The sequence below is a fragment of the Pristis pectinata genome, chromosome 34 (genome assembly GCF_009764475.1).
Source record: "Pristis pectinata isolate sPriPec2 chromosome 34, sPriPec2.1.pri, whole genome shotgun sequence".
NCBI lineage: Eukaryota > Metazoa > Chordata > Chondrichthyes > Rhinopristiformes > Pristidae > Pristis > Pristis pectinata.
Genome location: NC_067438.1, coordinates 5,749,319 through 5,775,601, shown reverse-complemented (window position 1 = coordinate 5,775,601; position 26,283 = coordinate 5,749,319). Strand labels below are relative to the sequence as shown.

The 26,283-nt window shown below is 48.3% G+C and overlaps 1 protein-coding gene across 1 annotated transcript in view; it reads right to left on the bottom strand.

Moving 5' to 3' along the window:
* The window catches only part of LOC127586117 (large proline-rich protein bag6-like), an 87,952-nt gene that overhangs the window by 14,708 nt on the left and 46,961 nt on the right, over window positions 1-26,283 (bottom strand). The window contains 14 exon segments of the mRNA XM_052043964.1: window positions 1,266-1,390; window positions 3,110-3,212; window positions 4,347-4,400; window positions 5,041-5,210; window positions 8,339-8,651; window positions 11,034-11,347; window positions 13,264-13,372; window positions 14,189-14,301; window positions 16,680-16,784; window positions 19,814-19,876; window positions 20,735-20,987; window positions 23,034-23,228; window positions 25,364-25,422; window positions 25,425-25,492. Coding sequence (XP_051899924.1) covers window positions 1,266-1,390; window positions 3,110-3,212; window positions 4,347-4,400; window positions 5,041-5,210; window positions 8,339-8,651; window positions 11,034-11,347; window positions 13,264-13,372; window positions 14,189-14,301; window positions 16,680-16,784; window positions 19,814-19,876; window positions 20,735-20,987; window positions 23,034-23,228; window positions 25,364-25,422; window positions 25,425-25,492 — 2,044 coding nt within the window.

The following is a 26,283-nucleotide window of genomic DNA, read 5'->3' as shown; positions in this document are numbered from 1 at the left end:
CTCCATTAGGAGTTTGAGGAGATTTGGTACATCACCAGAGACCCTTGCAAATTTCTACAGATATACGGTGGAGAGGATTCTGACTGGTTGCATCACCACCTGGTATGGAGCCTCCAATGTGCAGAATCGAAAGAGGCTGCAGAGGGTTGTAGACTCAGTGAGCTTGGGCACAACCCTCCCCACCATCGAGAGCATCTTGAAGCCTCAGGAAGGCAGCATCATTAAGGACCTTCACCATTCCAGACGTGCCCTCTTCATGTTACCACCATCGGGGAGGTGGTACAGGAGCCCGAAGACCCACACTCATCGTTTCAGGAACAGCTTCTTCCCCTCCGCCATCAGATTTCTGAACGGTCCATGAACACTATCTCGTTATTCCTCTTCTGCACTATTTATTTTTGTAAATAGTGATTACTTATAGTAATTTTTATGCCTCTGTATCTTGCACTGCACTGCTGCTGCAAAATGACATATTTCACAGCATATGTCAGTGATAATAAACCTGATTCTGATTCATGGGACAATCTCCTCACCCATTAAATCACTCCAGTGAATTCATTCTGTACTGACTCCATGGAAAGAATATCCTTCCATGGGTAAAGAGACCTTTTTCTTTTGTTCCATTAGTACAGCCTGGAGTTTAGAAGGATGAGGGGGGATCTCATTAAAACCTACCGAATACTGAGAGGCCTGGATAGAGTGGACGTGGAGATGTTTCCATGAGGCCTTCTTGAACTTCTGCATTCCTTCTGGTGAAGGTGACCTCCACAGTGCTGCTGTGGGGTGATTTTCGACCCAGTGACAATAAAGGACAGGGAATTTATTTCCAAGTCAGGATAGTTTGCGTCTTGGAGAGGAGACTGCCACTGGTGGGCTCCCTGTGTACCTGCTGCCTTTGTCCTTGAGTGGTGGAGGTGATGGGTTGGTAAGTAATTGTAGTGCAAGTTGTACTTGGTGCACACTGCAGCCACATGGACTGGTGGTGGAGTGAATGTTTAGGATGGTGGACAGGGCTGCTTTGCCCTGGATGGCGACGAGCTTCTTCAACTTCATTGGTGCTGCACTCATCTAAGTGGAGGGTGCTCCATCAAACACCTGATGTGCTCTGTAGATGGTGGAAAGGCTTTGGGTTGTTGGTATGATTACTTCAGTGTCACTCAACCAAAGAGGTTTTCCAACAAATCGGGGAAAAGGATCAAATAACCAACAATGCCGACGCCTGCCTGGATCCCATTCTCTCCCCTACGTTGTACAAGCTCACTTACGATCCTGTCATTGATCACGTTGGTCAGTGCACTCTGCTCCCCACGGAGACTGTAGAGATTCAGTGCCAAACACTCAAACAGCGCCTGATTACACAACTCCAGAAGTCGGTGACCAAATGTGGCATCTGCGGGACAAGAGTGACAGAGAAGAGCGCAGAGCGCTGGTGTGAAAAACAGCGAAGCTACAAAAAAGCAGGTGAACTCAAGTCTTATCTGACCCACTGATTGCCCTAACCACCCACAGACAGTGATCACCTCCTAACCCTGGGTCCACGGGGGACGGACAGACTTTGGGGGGGGTGGGGGGTGGTTTCCAGGACTGGCACCTCTCCCGATTGCCATTCACAATATTCCAAGAATCCTGTTGAGTTGCTCTGGTGAAGACTGGAAATCTCCTCCCAGCCCTTGGGCACCTAGCTGATTGTCTGTGAGGAGTTCCATTAACAATTATTTGGGCAAGACACATGGGTCTTTCAGTAGCCAGTCAAAAAGAATAAGTCACAGAGAGTCATACAGCACAGAAACAGGCCCTTCAGTCCATCGATCCTGTGTCAACTAGCAACCACCCATTTACACTAATACTACATTAACCCCTTATTTTATTCTCCCCGCATTCTCATCAACTTCCCCCAGATTCTACCACTCAGCTGTACATTAGGGACAATTTACAGTGGCTAACCCACAGTAAATTGAGTGGAAAAGAAAATTGTGCAGAGGATGCAGAGAGTCTGCAGAGGGATTATAGATAGGTTAGGTGAGTGGGCAAGGGTCTGGCAGATGGGGTATAATGTTGGTAAACGTGAGGTCATCCACTTTGGAAGGAAAAATAGATCAGATTATATTTAAATGGTGAAAGACTGCAGCATGCTGTTGTGCAGAGAGACCTGGTAGTGTTTGTGCATGAATCGCAAAAGGTTGGTTTGCAGGTGCAACAGTTTATCAAAAAGGCAAATGGAATGCTGGCCTTCATTGCTAGAGGGATTAAATTTAAGAGCAGGGAGGTTGTGCGGCAACTGTACAGGGTACTGGTGAGGCTGCACCTGCAGTAGTGTGTGCAGTTCTGGTCTCCTTACTTGAGGAAGGATGTACTGGCTTTGGAGGTGGGTCAGAGGTTCACCAGGTTGATTCTGGAGATGAGGGGGTTAGCTTATGAGGAGAGATTGAGTCACCTGGGACTATACTTGCTGGAATTCAGAAGAATGAGACGGGATCTTATAGAAACATTTAAAATTATGAAACGGGTAGATAAAATAGAGGCAGGAAGGTTGTTTCCACTGGTAGGTGAAACTAGAACCAGGAGACATAGCCTCAAGATTCAGGGGAATAGATTTAGGACAGAGATGAGGAGGAACTGCTTTTCCCAGAAAGTAGTGAATCTGTGGAATTCTCTGCCCAGGGAAGCTGTAGAGGCTACCTCATTAAATATATTTAAGACACAATTAGATTTTTGCACAGTAGGGGAATTAAGGCTTATGGGGAAAAGGCAGGTAGGTGGATGAGTCCATGGCCAGATCAGCCATGATCTTATTGAATGGTGGAGCAGGCTCGACGGGGCAGATGGCCTCCTCCTGCTCCTGTTTCTTAAGTTCACCTACCCCCATGTCTTTCAGATGTGGGAGGAAGCTGGAGCACCCGCTAGAAACACACTTGGTCGCAGGGAGAACTCTTCACACAGACAGCACCGGAGGTCGGGATCGAACCTGTGTCTCTGGAGCTGTGAGGCAGCAGCTCTACTGGCTGTGCCACTCTGCACCCTACCCACCAGCCCCCCCCCCCCACCAACCACGCTCAAGGGCCAGATCAAAAAGGAACGATCACCCATGATGGCAGAAGGTGGAACATACCAGCGCACTGGAGAATGTGGGTGGCTATCCTGTTGAATTGCTCCCGCAGGAAGTCCAAGTTTGTCCGCGTTATGTCCACATCATCACGTACCACAACAGACGCCTGGAAGGACAGGTAGGGAAATTCAGGTGGGACAATCAAGCAGGATGTTTCCTACAAACAACCCGAGATCTCCAAGTGACCTCCAGACCACCATAACTGGCAACACAGCAAGGGTTGTGACAACCTCGTCTCCCTCGCACATGCTCTCCCGTAGCTCCTGTGGATGTAATGCACTCAGCCTAACTTACAGGGGATGTTAGCACAAGTGATAGAGGAGCATCCTGGACCTTTTATCCAGGAAAATGCATTTGAATCCCACCATGGGATCTTCCAGTAGTTATATAAATATGGAACGTAACGATAGCACCATTAGAGGTGACTATTAAAACCCAAGTGGGTCACCTTCAGGGAAGGATATCGCCGTTCTCATCCAGGGTCTGGCCTGTAGGCAACCTCACAGTTACAGTCACAGAGATGCAGCAAGGAAACAGGCCCTTCAAGCCCACACCAACCATCAACAACCCATTGTACAGCAAACCCATTTTATCCTCCCCACACTCTCATCAACTCCCCTCCGGATTCTGCCCCTCACCTACACAGTAGGAGCAATTTACAGTGGCCAATTAACCCACCAACCTGCATGTCTTTGGGAAACTGGAGCACCCGGGGGAAACCCATGCAGTCACAGGGAGAACGTGCAAACTCCACGCAAATAGCACCCGAGGTCAGCATTGAACCTGGGTCTCTGGCGCTGTGAGGCAGCTGCTCTACCTGCTGAGCCACTGTGCCAACCAGTGGTTGGCTTCAGTTTTCTGAAGTGGATCAGCAAGCCACTAGGCACAGGTGCCAACACACAGCAGCAACAACAGGGTGCTCCAGAGAATGGCTGGGTTAGGAAATGGACACTAGGGTACTGAGGTCGAAAGCCCCGTTCGTGCTGGTGGCAGAGCAGATGGCTCACGAGAGAAGCAGAAATGCTGGCCTTGGAAGCAACACCCACAAACTTTAAAACTGGTTTCTGGGACTTAAATTGTAGGTCTTAAGAGGGGAGAAAGGCTTAAAAACTGGGCAAGGAGAGTCACAGGGATCAGATCTACATTTGCACAAGGTAAATGTCCTTCCTGAATATCAACCTGGCTTCAAAGCAACTGGGAACTTCAACCTACCATGTGCTGTAGCTTGTTTCATACTTACAAAACTTTCTTGGATGTATTCCTCCAAACCATTTATCAACATGTCTGTTGATACCTGAACAAAAGAAAGGAGGTTTCGTGAACTCAGAGCGATCTGAATCCCACAATTAGATTCCAGCCCATAACATACTTCTGGGTATCCATCATTCTATATATAAAGCACCCAAATCCCACAATTAAACTCCAGCCTGTAATACACTCCTGGGTATTCATTATTCTACTTATAAAGCACCCGAATCCTGCAATTAGATCCCAGCCTGCAGTCAACTGCCCGGTCCCTATTATTCAATATATAAGCTACCTGAACCCTCAGTTAAGACTCCAGCACATAGCTGACACTCAAGTATCCATTAAACTATTTGAACCCCAAATTAGGTTCCAGGATGCAGCTGACTCCTGGATACCCAGAGCCCAGCAAGGGGAGGGTGAGGGGGTGGGGGAAGTGTTGGTGCTGTTCCAGGGTTTAGTAAGGAGTTAAATCCTGTGTCCAGGGTCCATCTCCTTCTATTCTCCCCCAGTGAAATTGTATTGACAGCCCAGTTAAAGTCTGACTGATTTAGGCCGTCCTCATGACTGTGAAGCTGGACTACTGGTTGCCACAGCTTCACCTATTCTTCATTTTACCAACTGTGTGGCATCCTAGTATTGCAGGGGGAAGGGGCAAGTGGGTAGCCCCCAGCCTGATGCCTCCTTACCCGGATGTTCTGCTCCGTCGGTTCCTGGTTGTTGAGGTATTGCTCCTGGAAGAATCGGCTGAGCTGGGGCTGGATCCGTTGCAGCGGCTGGAACTGGCCGTGAAGCAACATGATCATGTCCACCATGGAGAAGTTCTGGCAGATGAGCGAGAGCAAGTCTCCGAAAAACCCTGCCAAGGGAACGAGCAGCTCAAGAAACTCAGAACGCAGGGGACGCAGACGAGGCCAAACTTTTAATAGGACAGGACGGGGGAGAAAGTTACCAGCGGAGGGTCGGCTACTGACACAAAACAGGACTAAGAAGCAATAAGATATAGAGTCATAGAGCAATACAGCCAGGATGCAGGCCCTTCGGCCCAACCGTCCATGCCGACCACAGTGCCCATCCGGCTAGTCCCAATTTCCTGCTTCGGTCCATACCCCTCCAAGCCCCGCCCCTCCACGTACCTATCCAAGTGCTTCTTAAATGATACTGTTGTACCACTTCTGGCAGCTTGTTCCATATACTCACCACCCTCTATGTGGAAAAAGTTGCCCTTCAGGTCCCTTTTAAATCTTTCCCCTCTCACCCTAAACCTATGCCCCCTAGTTTTGGACTCCACTACCCTGGGGAAAAGACTGTTACTGTCCACCTTATCTATGCCTCTTATAATTTTAAATATTTCTATAAGGTTGTCCCTCATTCTCCTACGTCCCAAGGAATAAAGATGCAGCCTGGCCAACCTCTCCCTATACAATTGAAGGGGCAAGCATAGAATCACAAGGGCTTGGATCTTTTCTCTCCCCCATGATATCCTGTCTGGAACAAAAAATTGAACTTATAAAGCTTGAGCAACAAACTTCTCATCCTTTTTACATGGGTATCGTTAACTCCATACAGGTGACCTGGTCAGGTGTTTCAAAGCCAGAGAGCAGGAGCTTTCAGACTTCACGGCCAGCTACTTGTTTTTTTGGCCACATTAGTGGATGTTAGGAAGGTCTGTGTCTCACGGACCAACCCACTGCAGCTAAAAGCAATTTAGTGATGTCTCCCTGTGGGTAAACTCACATTGCCGATCAGCAGTTAGCATCAAGGAGCCCTGGACATGTGTTAGCACTGCAGACAGGGAATCGGGCTGCAGGTTGAGACTCAGCGGGCAAGCTTCTTGCCTACGAGTAAAGTCCATTTCTAGAGACTGGAGCCCCCATTCTAGTCCAATGCTCCCAGGTGTTGGCCGATTGCTGAAGAACTTAGTGGCTACTGCAGTGCCTTTTGGTAGGGATGCTAAGACAACGGGCTGTCACCCTCCCGAGTGAGCGAGAACGTTAACAAATTAGGAGCAAGAGTGGGCTCCTTAGTCCCCATTAAGCCTGCTCCATCATTGAATAAGGCCATGTGGCACAGTACCACAGCTGGTACAGCCGCTGCCTCACAGTGCTGGAGACCTGGGATCAATCCTGACCTTGGGTCCCGTCTGTAGGGAGTTCGCACGTTCTCCACATGACACATGGGTTTCCCCCTGGGTGCTGCGGTTTCCTCCCACATCCCAAAGACGTGCAGGCTGGAAGGTTAATGGCCACTGTAAATTGCCCTTAGTGTGCAGGTGAGTGGTAGAACCTGGTGGGCAGTTGTGGAGAACATTTTTGTTTAAATGGGATTGATGTAGGATTAGTGCAAATGGTGGTGGATGGTCAGCATGGATGTGGTGGGCTGAAGGGCCTGTTTCCATGCTCGCTCTCTCCATAACTCTATGATGTGCCTGAACCAACTGCAACCTCAAGTCCACGTTCCTGTCTACCCATTGTACCCTTTTCAACCATCTACCTCTACCTTAAAAATATTCAAGGACTTTTTCCCCTTCACTTTGATGAAAAGAGTTCCAAAGACTCAAAACCCTCAGAAGTTTGCACCTCGTCTGCGTCTTAAATGTGTGATCCCATATTTTTAAAGTGACCCCTTAGTTCTAGATTCTCCCACAAGAGAAAACATCCTCTCCACATCCATCCTGATCAGACCTCTGAGGGTCCTCACTGAGTCATAGAAATGTACAAAAGCAGGTCATTTCGGCCCACTTTGTCCCTACTAACCATGATGCCTATCTATGCTAATTCTATTTGCCCACATTAGGCTGATACCTCTCTCCTCCTTGCCTATCCATCTAACTGTCCAAACGCCTTTTAAGCATTATAATCATACCCTCCTCTACCACTTCCTCTGGCAGCTCGCTCCATATACCCACCACCGTGTAAAAAACTTAACCCTCAGATCTCCTTTAAATTTCCCTCCTCTCGCTTTAAACCTACCTCGGTATTCCTTTTTTCTTTTGCAATATTTATTCATTTTTGTAACTTATTGTAATCTTATTTCATACAAGTCCGTGATAAATAAATCTGATTCTGCCCTTTTGTTTCAGATTTCCTTACCCTGGGAAAAAGACTCTGACAATCCACCGAATTTTATAAACCTCTATAAGGTCACCCCTCAGCCTCCTTCACTCCAAAGAAAACAGTCCCAGCCTATCCAGTCTTATAACGTCAAGCCCTCCAGTAGACTTAGTCATAGAGTCAGAGTTATACAGCATGGAAACAGGCCCTTTGGCCCAACTCATTCATGCCAACCATCGTGCCCACCAAGCTAGTCCCATTTGCCCGCGTTTGGCCTATATCCCTCCTATCCACGTACTTATCCAAATACCTTTTAAATGCTGTTATTGTACCTGCCTCAACCACTTTTTCTGGCAGCTCGTTCCATATACTGACCACCCTCTGCGTGAAGAAGTTGCCCCTCGGGTCCCTTTTAAATCTTTCCCCTCTCACTGTAAACCGTGCCCTCTAGTTCTTGATTCCCCAATCCTGGGGAAAAAGACTGTGCATTCACAGTACCTATGCACCTCTATACGGTCACTCCTCAATCTCCTACATTCCGAGATTGTCGTCGCAGCCCGCCCAACCTCTCCCTACAACTCAGGCCCTCGAGTCCCGGCAGCATCCTCGTAAATCTTCTCTGCACTTCCCAGTTCAATGATGTCTTGCCTATGACAGGGCGACCAAAACAGTGCCCAATCCTCCAAATGTGGTCTCACCAATGTCTTGATGGGCCGACCGGCCTTCCCTTAAGCCATAAGGGATTGTGAGATCTGAGGTACGACAGTGACTCCCACCCCACTAAAGGCCTGACTCCCTCTCTACTGCATAGTTTGGTTAGAAGCAGAGGGTTCAACATGGCAGACTGTTCACGACCACCACCCAGAGCCAATCCCCACCCCAGCCCTCCCCCGCGCCCAACGGCGCACCCGGACACGGCGCATAGCAGTCGCACCTATGGCTCCATCCGCACCCGGCTCAAAGATGTTGCTGGTGCCGCTGAGTCTCTGGATGAAGTCGGCGATGCTCTCCGTGCTCCCCTGCTGGGCGTTCAACGAGCCCATCATGGAGGACAGCACGCCCTGCACCACGCTGGTGAAGAACTCCGGCGTCAGGGTGTCCGCCCCCGCCTGCTGCCTGCTCTCCCTCTCCTGGCTCGGCTGTGGCGGGACCTGAGGCGGGGGCGGGGCCGGAGCCGGAGTCGGAGGTGCCTGCTGGGGAGTGCCCTGGGCAGGGGGCTGAGGGACCGTCGCTGCTCCTTGGGCTGCCTAGGGGGAGAAGACAACAAAGAAAAGTGAGCCGTCAGCGTCGAAGCAAGTGACTGAACCCACATTAATGCAGCCAAACTCAGCCCAGAAACAAGTGGACGCGGGGTTGAGGATGGATAAGGGCAGACCACCGTTACACAACACCGCCAACAGCCTTATCAGCTGGAATGTGATGTTCCGAACCCCAGGTTACTACTTGGTGAGTGTCCCATTAAGGCACCTGAAAGGTAATATTTGTGGTTTTGTCTGACTGCTGCGAGTGAGAGTGAAAAGCTTCTATAACTGGAATGCTGCAGGTGTCTGAAGGCTGATTCACTGAAGTGCTGGCAACTGCAGACAGAGCGCGCGAGAGAGCGGACGCGAGAGACGTAACAGTTGGTAGCACTGACTGCCAGTCTCTGTATCTATGGGTGATGCACAATTGTTATGACTGTCACTTTGCAATCTACACATGGATTTTTGGAGCAATCTGTGGAGTCCACTCTGTCGTTAACCTGTACCAGGAATCAGCTATATCTGTGGGCAGCCACGTACCGCGTGCCCTCAGAGTGGCAGATACTTCTGACCAAAGCAACGGAGATCTTCAGCGATTGGGGCGTCATATTGGTTCCATCGTGGAACTTGTGGAATTCGTAAACTCCTGCTCTCTGTATTCTCTCTACATTCTAATGTGGTTTCAGAAGCCTTTGCTCATCGTTTTGCTTCATGACTTGCTGAACTGAACTTTGAGAACTGTTCCTAGACTTGGGGTGTGGGAACTTGCCACACACACACTTTGGGTTATTTTGGTCAATGTCTGATATCTACCGTTTTTATTTCTCTTATTATTACAAGTAGTTATCAATAAATAGATTCTCATATTTAAACATTGCTCGTTGTGCTTCTATTGTTGCTGGTACGTAACAGTGAACACCAGAAACAGAAGCAGTAGAAGGCCATTCAGTGTCTGCCGGCGTTCTTGAGAAGAGGAGGAACGACCGAGCAGGGCAGGTCTGTGCAGATGGTTCTACTATAACTTGATATGTTCCTAGGAAACCTCGCGTTAGAGAAAGTCGTGTTGCAGCAGAACAGGTTGTAGTTGCCTTCAAGGCACGGATTTAGAGGTTTTCCCTGAAGGCAGGAGAATGGGGTTGAGAGAGAAAGAAAATCAGTCATGATTGAATGGTGGAGCAGACTCGATGGGCTGAATGGCCTAACTCTGCTCCTCCATCTGCGGCCTGCGTAATGCAAATAGTGTCCCCTAATCCGTCAATCAAATTATAACCAATTCGCACCACGGAAACGTATCATGGCAGAACTGCCTGTACTCAATTGGATTAGAGAGTGACGTTATTGAAATTCTTCTCAAGAGATGGTGGTGAATCTCTGGAATTACCTGCCCCAGAGACTAGGTCACTGTTAGAGAGGAGGTAGTTAGATTTCTGTCAGATTGGGGCATTGAGGGTCATGGGGAACTAGCATAGAAGAGATGAGGAGGCCTGGGGCAGATCAGCCATGATCACATTGAATGGAAGGGCAGGTATGAGGCATTTATCCCATAGAATCCTACAAGAACACAGGACTCTTGGTCCTGCAGGATTTTATGGGATAAATGTTCGGAGGATGTTTCCCTGGGAATCTAGATCAACTGGGCACCCACTTAAGACAGATGAGTAGGAATTTTGTCTCTCAGCGAGCTATGGAGACTAAATCATTGAACAGACAGATCGGGTCATTTCTGGACAACACGGATTATGGAGAATTGGCTGGAAATGAGAGATGGTACCCAGATTAGGACAGTCATTATCTTATGGAATAGCTGAGCAGGTTCAAGACTCCTGCTCTCATCTATTGCGTCAAGTTTTTAACTGAAACTAATGAAGCTGAGCTTAGAACAGCAGAGTGATTCGTGTCCCCCTTAGTATCCAATTTCACATACCCACAGACCACTGTTGAGAACAGCAGCACCCTCAGGATTCCTAATATCCTCAACGCAGACATGCCTTTTGATTTTCAGGTTACCCATGAGCTGCATTAGGAAAACCCAACAAATTTGCACTTCTAACGTTAGAGAAAGGGGACACACATCCCACTGCCCTTTACACAGATTCATGGGATGTGGGTGTCACTGCCAAGGCTGGCGTTGATTCCTCATTCCCAATTGTCTTTCAACTGGGCAGCTCAGTGGCCAGTCAAGAATCGATGGCGTAGAAGTGGGTCTGGTGTCACGCATAACTCCAATAGACATCCCACCATTCCCCAAGCAATGCATTCAGACCAGAGGCCATTCGGGACACCAAATCTGTGCTGGCCCTATGAATCAGCCATCCTGCTGCCCCACTCTTGCTCCGTAGATCTGCAGACTCCCGCCCCGCCTCCTTTGCCCAGGGGCCACCCACTCACCTGCATGAACTCAGTCATTCCCTGCACGAAGGCCGGCATTCCCGGCAGGGTCACGGTGATGGTGGGCGAGCCCATGCTGGCCACACTGCCCACACTGGTACCGGCCGCCCCCAGCAGGGTGCCCAAGAGCTGCGAGAGCTGGACGTCGGGCTGGGCGGTGGGGTGGGTGCCGGTGTCCGCCGTGGCCGAGCTGGTGGTGGTGGTCCCGGTGGAGTTGGTGGTGGAGGTGGATGCTCTCCCGGCCGTAGTGGAGGCGGACGCCGAGCTGGTGTCAGTGGTGGCCGTGGAGCTGCCTCCTGTGGTCGTGGGCTGGCCTGCAGAGAGCGAGAAGATGAGAGAGCGCGAGGGCCATGGGCTAAAAATCTCACGCAATGAGGGGCAAGAGGAAGGCAGGGCATTAGTTGTTTTGTACCAAAGCATCTAACTAAATCCTGTCTAGATGCATCACGGCTTGGTATGGCAACTGCTCTGCCTGTGACCGCAAGAAACTGCAGAGAGTTGTGGACAAAGCCCAGTACATCAAGGAAACCAGCCTCCCCTCCAAGGACTCTATACTTCCCGCTGCCTCAGTAAAGCAGCCAGCATAATCAAAGACCCCACCCACCCTAGACATCCTCTCTTCTCCCCCTCCCATCGGGTAGAAGATACAAAAGCCTGAAAGCATGTACCACCAGGCCCAAGGACAGCTTCTTTCCCGCTGTTCTAAGACTATAGTATGGTCCCCTAGTAAGACAAGATGGGACTTGGCTTCACAATCTATCTTGTTATGACCTTGCCCCTTATTGTCTACCTACACTGCACTTTATAACTGTGACACTTTATTCTGCATTCTGTATTGTTCTTACCTTGTACTACCTCAATGCAGCATTGTAATGAATTGATCTGTACGAACAGTTATTCAAGACAAGCTTTTGACTGTACCTCTGTATGAGTAACGATAATAAACCAATTCCAATTAGGTAAAACCAACAGCCAAACTAAAATGCTTAGACTCCCCAGAACTGATTGGTTTGTTGTTACTGGGCTAATCCCCTGTGCCCTTTAAACAAGGGTGTATCATCTTTGGGCATAACCTCCTTATCTCCGGAGGCATGGAAGATTATGGCCAAGGCTTCCGCAAGAACTGTCTTCCTTGCTGCAACTCTCTCATGTGGAAAAAGCCAAAAGATTGGAATTGGCAATTGATTTATTATTGTCACAAGTACCAAGATATGCTGCGAAGCTTTTGCTTGCATGCCATCTGAACAGATCATTCCATACATTGAGATAGTGAAAACTGAAGATGTCCACGCCAGCGCTCTCACACAGCAACTCACTATTTCCGCCCCCTCGCCCTTGGTCTGCACCTTCACGCATTTTTCCTCGTTAATTCCCTTTTGAAAGCCACAACGGAAACTGACTCCACCACATCCACAGGGTGAATTCCAGAATCTAACCACAATTTGCTTAAAAACAGTTCTCCTCGTGACATCTTTTCTCTTCCCCTCAATCAGTCTAAGTTTAGTAAGTACAGTGGTACTGCTCCCACACATTGATCATTCTGAAACATCGACAACTATTGTCTACCAGCTGGCTCCTTTCCCTCGCCTTCTGATCTACCCAGTTCCTCCTACACCCACCCAAGCCCCCATCACCCTCTTTCCCCTCCTCCACACACCCCCTCCCTCTGGGTCCCCCCACCCCTCATTCCCCCTCAGCCCTCCCCACCTCCCTCACTTGATTCCAAGCTCCACCTTCCTCTCCTATTAGATTCCACCATCTGCGGCCCTTTGTTGCCTCCATCACCTCCCGGCCTCTGTCACTATCTCCACTCTCCCCTCCTCCATCTGCCTATCACCCCTCCTCAAATGGATCCACCTATCACTTGCTAGATCTTGCTCCACCCCTTTACACTGGCTATCTCCCCTCTACTCTCAGTCCAGGTCTTGACCCAAAATGCCGAGTCCACTTCCCTCTGAGGTCCTCCAGCATCTGGTTTGTTGCTCCAGATCCCAACATCTGCAGTCTCCTTCCTGACCCTCCCCTTCACCAGCCATACAGGCTGAACTGGGGAGATCAAATGCTGGGACAGGAGGGGCTGGATAAGGGGGGGGGTGGGGGGGGTGGGTGGTGGTGAGATATTCAAGTATGCAAACATTTGCCTCTGGCAATTCAATCAGGCCTGACTACCAATCGACAGCAAGCAATAGAGTGCAACGCAAAAGGCACGCTGTGAAGTCTGAATACTCACCAAAGACAACAGGCTGCATCAGAAGCTGCCCCACCAGCCCGGTAATCATCTGTGCCAGGGTGGCCGGGCCAGGAGGGGGAGCAACAGCAGGAGCGGGGCCAGGTGGAACCTGCGGCAGAGGAAGAAATGGGACCAGTCTGGAAGTAATTCAAAACACAAAACTACATCCCGGGTACGTCCAAGCGTCACACCAATAACTCAAGCAGTGTGGGACTACAGGGAGCAAGATGGGCTCCATGGTGTGGGACTGTTGCCCCTTGAGAGTCCTTGAGCATCTCCTGTCAAGCGTTTCCAAATCCTCCACAGGCGAGAGGGAGAGTGCAAGAGCTCGTGAGATTATCCAGCTGGTTTTGGTCTAGTTGCTCTATATTCCCACAACAAGCCAGACGCAGGAGACGTGGAAGGGAACGTCAGCTTGCAATGCAGGTGGACTTGGCCAGTTCCATCATAGGTAGAGGACGTCTACAAGAGGGGATGTCTCAGGAAGGTGACATTCATCACCAGGAACCCCCACCATCCAGGCCATGCCCTCTTCTCAATGCTGCTATCAGGCAGGAGGTACAGGAGCCGGAAGACCCCACACCTCAAGGTTCAACAACAGCTTCTTCCCCACTGCTGTCAGGTTCTTGAAGCCACCTGAAACACCTTGATCCACTACCTTGGACTATTTTCTTCTCTCTCAACCTTGCACTAGTGTCGTTGTTTATCTTGCGCACATAAATTGTGTATAAAATATGTTAAGTTAAATTTACGTTAACTTAAGTTTGTCCTCGTCCTATGCTACTGCTGCGAAAAACTAATTTTCAGGGCATTTATACCCTGTGTATGTAGGCCTATGACAATAAACTTGCACAGATATCTATGCACTGGAAGCAGGTTAATAACTGCAGCATCTGCCGCATTGCAGATATCCTTTGCCCGTTACCTGCACTCCCGGCTGTGGCCCAGGTGCTGGCTGAGTCTGTCGTGGGGGAGGAGGCGGAGGTCTGGTTATCACCACACGGGCTGGAGAAGGTTGAAACCCCGTCACCTGCTGCCCTGTTGGGGGCGGACAAAGAATGAATGAGAAATGAAGTGCAGGGACTCGGGTGTAACAAGGTTTTGACAAATGTCCCTCCTAACTGCTGGTCAGAAGCCACACCTACCACACCTCAACCAACAAGAAAACCAGATCTCACAGCACAACAGCTAGCTAATAACAAACCTGGCTTTTATGGCATTAGAAAGTAGTACAAACTATTTTAGGGACCAGAGATATACAGCACAAAAGCAGTCCCTTTGGCCCACCAAGTCTGTGCTGACTATCAAGCACCCATTTACACTAATCCTATGTTAATCCTAACTAAGAAACGATCTGCCGGTGGAACTCAGTAGGTCGAGCAGCATCTGTGGAAGGAAAGGAATTATCGACATTTCGGGTCGAAACCCTGCATGTTATCCTGTATTTTTAATCTCCCCACATTCATGCCAATTGAGCCCCACATTCTTCCATTCACATACTGACCAGGGACAATCTGCAGCGGCCAATTAGCCTGCCAACCTGCACGTCTTTGGGACGTGGAAGAAAACTGGAGAACACGAAGGAAACCAGATGGTCACAGGGAGAACGTGCAAACTCCACACACACACACAGCACCCGAGGACAGGATTGAACCTGGGCTCTACTCGTCTTGTAGCACTCTGTTTTTGAGCTGTGTTATTATGCAAGTTATGAGTTGCTTCACACGCTACACTATGCTTGGGAGTGCTTGTTCATCTTAACCCATGTGGGCGCTCCCTTGACATGGGGGGGGGGGGGGGGTCTGCAAACAGAGAATGAAAATGATCTCACTGCACTGTTCCTACACTGGTGATGGATCCATCCTGTTACCCAGGTAGATTGGGCATCAACAGAACCTAGTTCTTTTAATCTTTTTTGTTTAATCATTTCCTTTTGGGACAGCATTATCACAACATCATCACCTTTATCATTTGCACAGGAGACCAGGAGTTGAGAGTCTGCGCCCCACTTTAGAATATTGTCTGGGTAGACAGCCAACAAAACAGTGAGGGGAGGGAGTTCTAAACCTTTCAGGGTGACAGTCTTTGTACTAGAAGTTAAACCAAGATTCTGGCTAATAATTAAGGAGCCCCCTGGTGGGGATTTTGTGTGTCCTTGTTGACATCCTTTCACCCATCCACCAAGAATGGATTAACAGCTTGTACATTCTGCTTGCTGCTGGTGGGCTCATACTGTGCTAAGATGGCTCCCACACTGGGCCATAAAATGAACTGCAAAGCAATTAGCTGTGGCATTCCCACGATCCTTGACTGGGTGGGACGCATAATGCCAAACGCAAGGAACGTGTTTTGTCACTTATTTGTGTTAATCTCCTCATTCAAGCCCTCAAAACGGCCCTCGGACAAAAAACAATTACTGTTTCATGAAAATTTTGAGCATGCCCCATAATTATTTCCTGTTCCACTCTGCAATGCAAATTTATGGATTATGCTCCCACGCCTCCTCTCTCTACAAACCCTGGAGCTATTTAGATTAAGATTTCACCGTGCAATTTTAATGCCTACGTTGTGCAAGTTACAAAATCTGGTAATGCAAGAGGAGCCCATTCAGTCCACTGTCCCTCTCCAACTCCAGCTGAGGACCACGTCCCAGTTCCTTTCTCCATTGACCCGAACTACCTTTGAAAGTTACTGTAGAATCTGATTCCTGAGGTGGCATATTAGGGATCCGACAATGTGAAACCATTTCTCCTCTAATTCAATTAATTGTGACCTATGATTAGACAGTCAGAAGCTTTTTCCCATGTTAAACACCAGAGAACATGCATTTAAAGTGAGAGGGGGAACATTTAAAGAAAATGTGTGGGGGAGGTTTTTTCTCTCCACAAAGAGTGGTAAATGCCTGGAGTGGGCTACCAGGGGTAGTGATAGAAGCAGATACGACAGTGGTGGTTAAGAGGCTGTCAGCTAGACACATGAATATGTAGGGTACGGAGGGATATGGACCATGTGCAGGCAGAAGAGATTTAGTTTAATTCAGCATCGTGTTCAGCACAGACATCGTAGGCCAAAGGAGACACGAGAGTTTCAACTCGAAATGTCAGCAATTCCTTTCCTCCCACAGATGCTGCATGACCCGCTGAGTTCCTCCAGGACATTGTTTGTTGCTTGTGGGCCTGTTTCTGTGCTCTACTGTTCTATCAGCCAGAGGTAAAAGTCTACACCAAAACCCCTCATTAAATTCAATGACCTCCTTCGAGTATATTGACAGCATCTCCAATCACTGCATGTAACTCCCTCGTAGCCCAAGCAACTTCCTCAGTGAGGTGCCCAGAAATGGATCGAGATTTACAGGAGCTTAGAAAGACTTCTTGGTTTCTGCCCGTTTACAAAGGCAATAGGACGTTCTACCATACCCGAGCTCGCCCCGGCTGCCGCCATGGCTTGCTGAGTAATCTGGTGCATGATGGTCTGCATGAATTCCGGCGACATCCCTGGGATCTGAATGTGTGGCATCCCACCTGAGAGCAAAGAAAGACACTGGGGTTAGAGATCACCATTTGCTTGCTGGCAACCATGTGGTTCCAGGCCATGGCTGCAGATGCTTTCAGATTCAGGTTAGTTTATTGTCACATACACCCGGAGTGCAATGAAATGCCTTCCTTGCATGAAGCCTCACAGAGTAAACAGTACACATGGTAAAAATAAGTACAACGATCAGTACAGAACAGCAGAATGGTGCAAACATTGCCGTGCGATTTTAGCAAAAAGTAACAGAAGAGGTAGAATGAGGAGTCCAAGAACGTGGGAAAAGGATGTGAAAGAGGTGGTTGGTTCAGGAGTCTGATAGCATTGGGGAAGAAGCTGTCCTTGACTCTGGACGTCTGGGCTTTCAAGCTCCTGTATGTCCTCCCAGAAGGTTGAAGAGAGGAAAGGGAATGGGCAGGATGGCAGGCACCCTCGACGTTTAAAGCGTGAACTTGCAATTACAAAGTGCGTTTAACGTGGTAAGACAACATAGCATTCTGCAGAAGCAAACCTCAGATCTAAAGAAGCAGATAACAGGAACATTGAGATGCAAGCCAGTCATCCCCATTTTGCTTGGTGGAGGCGAAGTAACAGGCAGGCTGTGCTTGGACCCGGACCCTCATATGATTAGTTTTCTTCACTCTGCATGACTTTTCTTCAATACACGCATGTCTTGTCTCCTGGTTTAATTACTATTGCATCATTAGCTCTGTTTTGGGCTCTGCAGACAGCTAACTCACAACTTATGATTGCTTAGATTTTGTTTGGGCGATTAAGGGGAAAGGGTGAAGCTACTGATTGTTATAGACTGGAATTCAATACTTTGCACACAAGCAATTGCCAATCTACTGCTTTGCCTCGTATGTTTATCGATTCATTATCACTTTGTTATCTAGTTCCATAGTCATTAACTACAGCTGCACTGCTAACTCACCACTACTTTCAGTAACAGTTGCTCGAGATCAACACCAACAATGATCCTTTTTCCTCATGCTTGTTAATTACTCTTGGTATCACGTTCCAAAGGGATTAAAGGAAAATGATATTTCCCTTAATTTATTTTAACTGCTTAGTGTCAAGCTAATAAGAGCTTTTATGAATACAATTTCATAACTTTACACACACTGTTAAGATAACATATCTTTATTAGTCACACACACATCAAAACACAGTGAGATGCATCTTTTTGCATAGTGTGTCCTGGGGTCAACCTGCAAATGTCACCATACTTCCGGTGCCAACCATAGCATGCCCACAACTTCCAACCTGTAACATCTTTGGAAGCTGTGGGCATGGTATGTTGGCGTCAGAAGAATGGCGACACTTGCGGGCTGCCCCCAGAGCACTCAACACAAAAAAGTGCATTTCACTGTGTTTCGATGTATGTGTGACTAATAAAGATATCTTTATCTTAACATTGTGTGTAAACTTATGAAATTGTACTCGTAAAAGCTCTTATTAGCTTGACACTAAGCAGTTAAAATAAATTAAGGAAATATCGTTTTCTATTATCCCTTCAGAAGCTGATACCAGGGTAATTAATAAGCATGAGAGAAAGGATCATCATTGCTGTTGATCTACAGCAACTGTTACCTGAAAGTAGTGGTGAGTTAGCAGTGCAGCTGTAGTTAATAACTATGGAACCAGATAACAAAGTAATAATGAATCATAAACTGTGCCAAAGGCAGCAAGTTTCAATCAGAGGCAAATGTTGTCTACAAGTGGATCAAGAGATACACCTGTGGAGATTCTGTAAAGTGTAAGATGCAAGGAGTTTGAAGGCAGGGGATTCAAGAATGAAAGAATACGATAGCATAATGGTTATGTTACCGTACATACAGTCCAGATCCACAAGTATGAATTATGTCAGAGTGGCTGGGGAATTTAAATTAATTAATTAAAATATTTTAAAATAGCGACAACAAAACTACCACCATCATTAAGCTGCAAAGATCTCAAAGAAGATTTACAAGAATGTTTGCCAGGACTCGAGGGCCTGAGTTATAGGGAGAGGTTGGGCAGACTAGGACTTTAGTCCTTGGAGCATAGGAGACTGAGGGGTGACCATATGGAGGTGTATAAAATCATGAGGGACATAGACAGGGTGAATGTACTCAAGTCTTTTTCCCAGGGAAAGGCAATCAAAACCAGAGGGCATAGGCTTAAGGTGAGAGGGGAAGATTTAAGAGAGACCCGAGGGGCAACTTCTTTAAACCGTGGTCCGTATATGGAACAAGCTGCCCAAAGGAAGTGGTTGAGCCAAGTACAATAACAACATTTAAAAGACATTTGGACAGATGGGAAAGGTTTAGAACGATATAGGCCAAACTGGGCAAATAGGACTAGCTTAGATATGTATCTTGGTCAGCATGGACGAGATGGACTGAACAGCCTGTTTCCGCGCTGTATTACTCTATGACTCTATTAAAAATCCATCTGGAGAAATTCTGCCTTACAGATAAATGACTCCAGATCTATGGTAATGTGGCAGATCTCTAACTGCCCTGCAAAATGGCCTGGCTCAGCATTCAGGACAATCAGGAATGGTCAATAATATTGGCCTCAGCAGCATCCCCTAGACAGACAGCACAACATAGCCAAAAGAAAGTAGCGGGAATTGCAGGATGTTACTCTACAAACCATGCAAGCAGTGGCCTGAGGGGAGGTGACCAGCCCAATGTTGTTCTTCTGCCCACGTGATTGAAAAGAGACAAGGAAGCCATTACAGCCACGCTGTTTGGGGAAGCTTGTGCTGTACTCGGATCAGCTGCTGCATTTCCCATTTCAAGTGGGCTAGCACTTGCACTCAACTGGCTGGTGGGAGTATTTGGGAGATTCCTGTTTTAAACCCGAGGGTCTTTATTGGGAACTACTCCAGGTCTTTGTTGGTTACTTCAGATATGTTGTAAGCCAGCAGCAGAGCAAGCGCAGGAGTAGGATACGAACTGTCAGCGGCCAGGAGCGAGCGAGAGGGACTGAACATGTTCTGCAGTGGTGACGTTATGAGCAGCTATGGCATTACCTGGTCCGGAGGTCCCTGTGGCAGAAGAGGCTGTTGCAGAAGGATTCCCCTGTGTGGCCGAATCTGTTGGAAAAATCAACATCAGAAGGTTGTCGTCTCAAGTTGCTTCAGACAGCTGACATCGACAAGATTGGCAATAAATCAGAGGCATGCAGAAAGGGCAGGTGGCCTCTAGTGATCATTGAGCTCAAAGAATGCATGCATACATGTCCAATAGAACTCTTAATCCGATACACTCAGGACTTTGGTGGTGCTGAAGAAGCAGATTTTCTAGACTATTGGAAGTGATTCAATATTAATACTCCTATACAATTTTATTTCACAGTAGATAATAAAAGCTCCAGTCAAAATGGGAGTCAGAAGGGAGGGCAGGAACGGGGCCCCATCGGTGCGGAAGAGAGGGTGGGAGCGGGGCCCCATTGGTTCGGAAACAAGGACCTATTGAGTCAGAAGGGAGGGGGAGAACTGGGGTCCCATCGACTCAGAAACGAGCCCTGGAACCAGGGCCCTGGGAGCACAGAAACCGGAGCCCCAATGATTCAGAGGGAAGTGTGGGAATAGGGGCCCTACTGAGTCAAAAGGGAGTGCTGCAAAATTCACTTGAGCCAGATGCCAAACCATCAGGATTTTCGAACAGACTCTTGGAATTTTACTGTGTTGTTTGTGGCCCACCAAGAGCAGTCAGGTTTGAGATGTTACGTGAGCTCCTGAAACAAAGGATGAAGACAGCCCTGTGTGCCACACATCAGATGTGGGTCACTTCTTTGTCATGAGGGGTCCACCCACTGGATGGAAGACCACCTGCCAAACGTCCGGCCCCTCCCACAAAAGACTTCACCCCCTATCTGCAGCCCCCCACCCCCCGGACTAGGATTCAGTGCAACCAGAAAGCCCCAGGTTCGCAGCCCCCCGGGGACGCACCTCCTTGTAGGTTCATCTGCATCATGACGACGGGCTCCATGGTTTGGTGAGTGATGCGGATGACCCGGGGGTGGGGGGCCTGGCCTTGGCCCTGCTGCCCCTGGCTCTCTGGGGCTTCCTGCGTCTCCTGTGGCCGGCGACTGTGCAGGAGGAGTCGCATTGGTGGTCGCTGGGGCTGGAGACTGTCCCTCGCGCTGTGGCTGCACCCGGTTGCCGTTGTCGTCATGGTGACCGTCGTTCCGACATTGATCTGCTGGAAGGACAAAGAGCTGCAATTTTAGTACCAGACATGAGGGGCAGAGCAGCCAGCAGCTTGGCAGCACGTGCACACCCCCCCCACACCTGCATGGAGGCACGCTACCCTGTCCTCTACCCTGGCTGGGACACCTACAGCTCATAAGGGGTCGGCCATCTCAGACTGACACGAGCAGAGACTTCTTCACTCGAGGGGACTGTGAGCCACGCATCACAAAGAGGCATGGCAGGCGGCTCTACTTTGTTTGGAGATCGAGGAGATTTGGTACGTCACCAAAGAGTCTTACAAATTTCTATAGATATACGGTGGAGAGCGTTCTAACTGGTTGCATCACCACCTGTATGGAGGCTCCAATGTGCAGGATCACAAGAGGCTGCAGAGGGTTGTGGACTCAGCCAGCTCCATCACAGGCACAACCCGCCCCACCATCTTCAAGAGGCAGTGCCTCAAAAAGGCAGTATCTATCATTAAGGACCCTCACCACTCGGGACATGCCCTCTATTCATTACTACTATCGGGAAGGAGGTACAGGAGCTTGAAAACCCACACTCAACAATTCAGGAACAGCTTCTTCCCCTCCACCATCAGATCTCTGATCAGTCCATGAACCTGTGAACACTACCTCATTATCCTTTCTTGTTGCACTATTTATTTATTTTTGTACTTTATAGATTTTTGTCTTTACACCGTACTGCTGCTACAAACAACAAATTTCACGTCATATGTCGGTGATAATAAATCTGATTCTGATTCACTTGGAGGAGAATGTAGGTGGCTTGGTTAGTAAGGTTGCCGACGATGCTAAAGTTAATGGGATACTGGATAGTAAGAGAAGGTTATGCAAGATTACGATGGGATCTGAGCCAGTGGGCTGAGGAATGGCAGATGGAGTTTAATTCAGAGAAATGCAACTTGTTGCACTTTGGTAAGACAAATCAGGGCAGGACTTGTACAGTAAATGGTAGGGCCCTGGGGAGTATTGTAGAACAGAGAGACCCAAGGGCGCAGGCACATAATTTCTTGAAAGTGGCAAACACAGTTAGACAGGGTGGGGAAGGTGGTACCCGGCACACTTGCCTTCATCAGTGAGAATACTGAGTACAGGAGTTGGGATGTCATGTTGCAGCAGTACAAGATGGTGGTAGTCCACAGTCGGACTATTTGTGTGCAGTTCTGGTCTCCCTGCTATCGGAATAATGTCATTAAACTGGAAAGGGCAGAAAAAAGATTTATGAGGATGTTACCAGGACTGGAGGGCTTGGTGAGGAGGCTGGAAAGGCTGGGAATTTTTTTTCCTGGAGCGTAGGAGGCTGAGGGGTGACCTTAGAGGTTTATAAAATCATGAGGGGCAGAGATAAGGTGAATAGCCAAAGTTTTTTTCCCAGGTTAGTTAGAGGAACGGTTTAAAGTGAGAGGGGAACGGTTTAAGTGAGAGGGGGAACGGTTTAAAGTGAGAGGGGAAAGGTTTAAAGTGAGAGGGGAAAGGTTTAAAGTGAGAGGGGAAAGGTTTAAAGTGAGAGGGGAAAGGTTTAAAGTGAGAGGGGAAAGGTTAAAGTGAGAGGGGAAAGGTTTAAAGTGAGAGGGGAAAGGTTTAAAGTGGAGGGGAAAGGTTTAAAGTGAGAGGGGAAAGGTTTAAAAGTGAGAGGGGAAAGGTTTAAAGGGGACCTGAGGGGGCAACTTCTTCATGCAGAGGGTGGTGGCTATGTGGAATGAAATACAAGAGGAAGTGGTAGAGGCGGCTTCAATTACAATACTTGAAAGGCATTTAGACAAGTACAAGGATAGGAAAGGTTTCGAGGGATGGGGGCCAAACAGAGGCAAATGGGACCAGCTCAGGTAGGTAACTTGGTCGGCATGGATGAGTTTGGCCAAGGGCCTGCTTCTGTGCTATTTAATTGTATAACTCTATTGTCCCTGACGGATCAATTGTGGAGGTTTGTTGGTCTGTAGCCATCAGTGCACTCGTGGTCTGAGGCACATACAGCAAGGCTCCAATCCCCCACCATTGGCCCTCTGTGGACAGGCCCCAGTGTGGTAACTCACCTGAATGGGCAGAGCCTGCTGCAGCACCACGGGTGAAGCGTAATGGGACATCGGCCTCACCACGTGCAGGTGGCGAGGGGTATTGGCTGCCAGGTTACAGCGAAGGTCGGACAGAGCCACAAAGGTGTTGCCCAGGAAACGAAGGGCTTCCCCGACAAGGTTGATGATCCTTTGGTCTTCTTCTCTGCTCTCAGTCTGTTGGAAGGAAAGGTGTGGGGGAGCCCACTGGTAAATACATAACTGGCATTAATTCTCCCCAGTTTCTAGATCTGCTCTCCTTTAAGGTGTTGATCTTCCCCACTTCCCCAGGTACGCTTTCATCCAAGATCTTCCAAGTAACCATCCTTCAAACTCAATAGAGTGAGAAAGAAACTGACAGGTGAAAGAAACTTTTTCCACTCATGGGGTCCTATGATAAGGGTCGGCCATCTCAGACCGACATGAGCAAAGACTTCTTTACCCGAGGGGATTGTGAACTGTGCAATCGTGAGGAAGGCATGCCAATGGCTCTACTTTCGCCATGAGTTTGAGGAGATTCAGTATGTCACCAAAGAGTCTTACAAATTTCTAAAGATGTATGGTGGAGAGTGTTCTGCCTGGTTGCATCACTGCCTGGTATGGAGGCTCCAATGCACAGGATCGCAAGAGGCTGCAGAGGGTTGTGGACTCAGCAGTTCAATCACGGGCACAACCCTTTCCACCATCGAGGACATCTTCAAGAGGCAGTGCCTCAAAAAGGCAGCATCTATCATTAAGGACCCTCACCATCCGAGACATGCCCTCTATTCGTTACTACCATTGGGCAAGAGGTACAGGAGCCTGAAAACCCACACTCAACAATTCAGTTTATTTACTCAGTTCTCAGGACATCGCTGGCAAAGCCAGCATATATTGCCCACCCGACTCTCCTTGGCAAATTGGTGATGAGCTGCCTTCTTGAACCCTGTAGTCTTTCTCGTGAAGGTGTTCACACAGCAGGACAGCAGGGAGTAGGAAGATGGTAGTAGACCCAGGGACAGTAGAGTCTGTAACCTTAAAAATCGGCCATGGTGAGAAGTTAGGAAGCACTCTTCAGGTGGTAGAAGTGCAGCCCTCTCTCCCTCCCAAAGGAAGTGGACACTGGCTGAGTTACTAGCTTTCAACCTGAAGCTTTGTGTCATTGAAAGGGATTAGGGTCTGCGGGGGCCAAGTGGGAGGATAAAGATCAGACATGATCTTCTCTGACGGCCACTCGAGATGTCCCCATGTTCTGAAACATTCTCCTCCTGGCTGAATAGATCTTGAAATGGGGAAACAGACAAGGAACGGAAGAAATTGGAGCTGCAGCAAGTTACACAGGCCTTCTAAGCAAATCAGAGAATCAAAGGTTTAACCACATAGGCCATTCAGTCCACTTGCCCGTGCTGGTCAAAACAAGCCTGACCTCACCTTCCAGCACGAGGTTCATAGCCCGGCAGATCACAGCTCTCCATCTACATTTCCAAGTAATTCTTAGATGTGATGAGGATTTCTGCCTCCACCACACTCTCACACAGTGCATTCCAGACCCCTTGGTGAAAAGATTTTCCCCATCTAATATCTATGCTTCCTGGTCTTTGACTCTTCTACTAAGGGAAATATGTCCCTAATAATGTTGCTTATTAAACCTCTTTCCCATCCCCCCCACCCCCCCAAGAAAACACCCTGCCATATCTCATAGCTAATACAGACAACATAAATCTCTGTCACTTCTTTCACCTGATTGGGAAGAGCCTTGTGCAGCATGACGGCTGACGCAATGGGACATCAGCCTTACACCTTTCTTCTAATGTATCAAATGGAAGTATACACAGTACTCAGGCAGTGGCCTAACTAGTCTTGTTTACGGTTCTGATATAACCTTCCTGCTTTTATATCTATGCCTCAGCTCATAAAGGATAACATCCAGTATGCCCTTTTAATCTGTCCTGTTAGCTTTAATATTTGTGGATGTCTGTAACAAGATCCCTTTCTTTTAAAGCACCACTCAATATGCTCCCATTTACACTATCTTGCCTTGTCTTGCTTCAACCTCCCAGATGCATTACAAGACTGCTGCTAATCTCCTTCTCTGCCTGATCCCCAACTCCTCTGGCATCCAGGAACCTACTGATCATCTATACTTGGTGACGACATCCAAGGCCACCTGGAGGTGGAGAATTCCCGTGAACGACAATTCTCACCTCAGTCCCAAATGGCCAACCAATATCCTGCTACCCATCACCAAGATCCCTGGAAAGTCTGAGAGAGCGAGAACATGCAGGTGAAGTTACACAGAGGATTGAAGAGGGGTTACGTATCCATGGGCGTACATTGTTGTTGTAGTCTGCGGTTGTGGCCGTGCTCAGGATCTCCTGGTATCTCTGCACGAGGGTTGCAATCTCGACTCTACCCGCTGGAGCTCCATCAGGACCTCGAGGTACTCTGTAGGGGATGGGTGACTGGGACAGAGCAAAAGGCAAGTCAGCGCACAAACTTTGACACAGCCTGCCTGGTTCATGTCACGTCCCTCCACTCCTGAATTTTGACTGAATTGCAAAGGCTTCGCGGTATTCCACAACAATTCCTTTCTTAATCCCCCATTCCAAATAGTTAGCTCAAATTCTTCGCCTGCAAATGTTTTCTAATTGAACTTTCAAGATAATGATCCTGCTGTATGTCGATATGCATTGCTGTTTCCTGAGGCATTTTTAAAATGTTAACCACCTTGATAATATCAGTTTTCCACGACCAGAATCAACAGATTTGGATTCTTTCCTGATAAAAGGTCACTGACCTGAAACATCAGCAGCTTCTCTCCATAGACTCTGCCTGACCCACTGAATATTACTAGTATTTTCTGGTTTTATTTCAGGTAATTTTTTTTTCCCCAACCAAGATAATGTCAGGCAGCACCGGGCAGCTAAAGAAATCTTTACTGGCACAGAGGATTAGTTCAGAGAGCTATGGGACCACCTAGGCTGCAAAGGACCAGAAACCTTACAAGAACACTGATTTGTACGAATGGTGCTTACACCAAATGCGCTGTGACAGCTTGGGCACGTCACAGGATGGAGGTAGTCTTCCAGCAAGCAAACAGTTGCTGGAAAGCAAGGCTGGGGAAAAAAGGAAGCACTGGGTTCAGGGCAGAAGGGGAGTTAGATCATTGCAGGGACCAACAGGAGAGAAGTGAGTTGTTGTGGACCCACCACCGCGGTAATAATAATTGCCATCCTACGAGGATAGAGCCAAC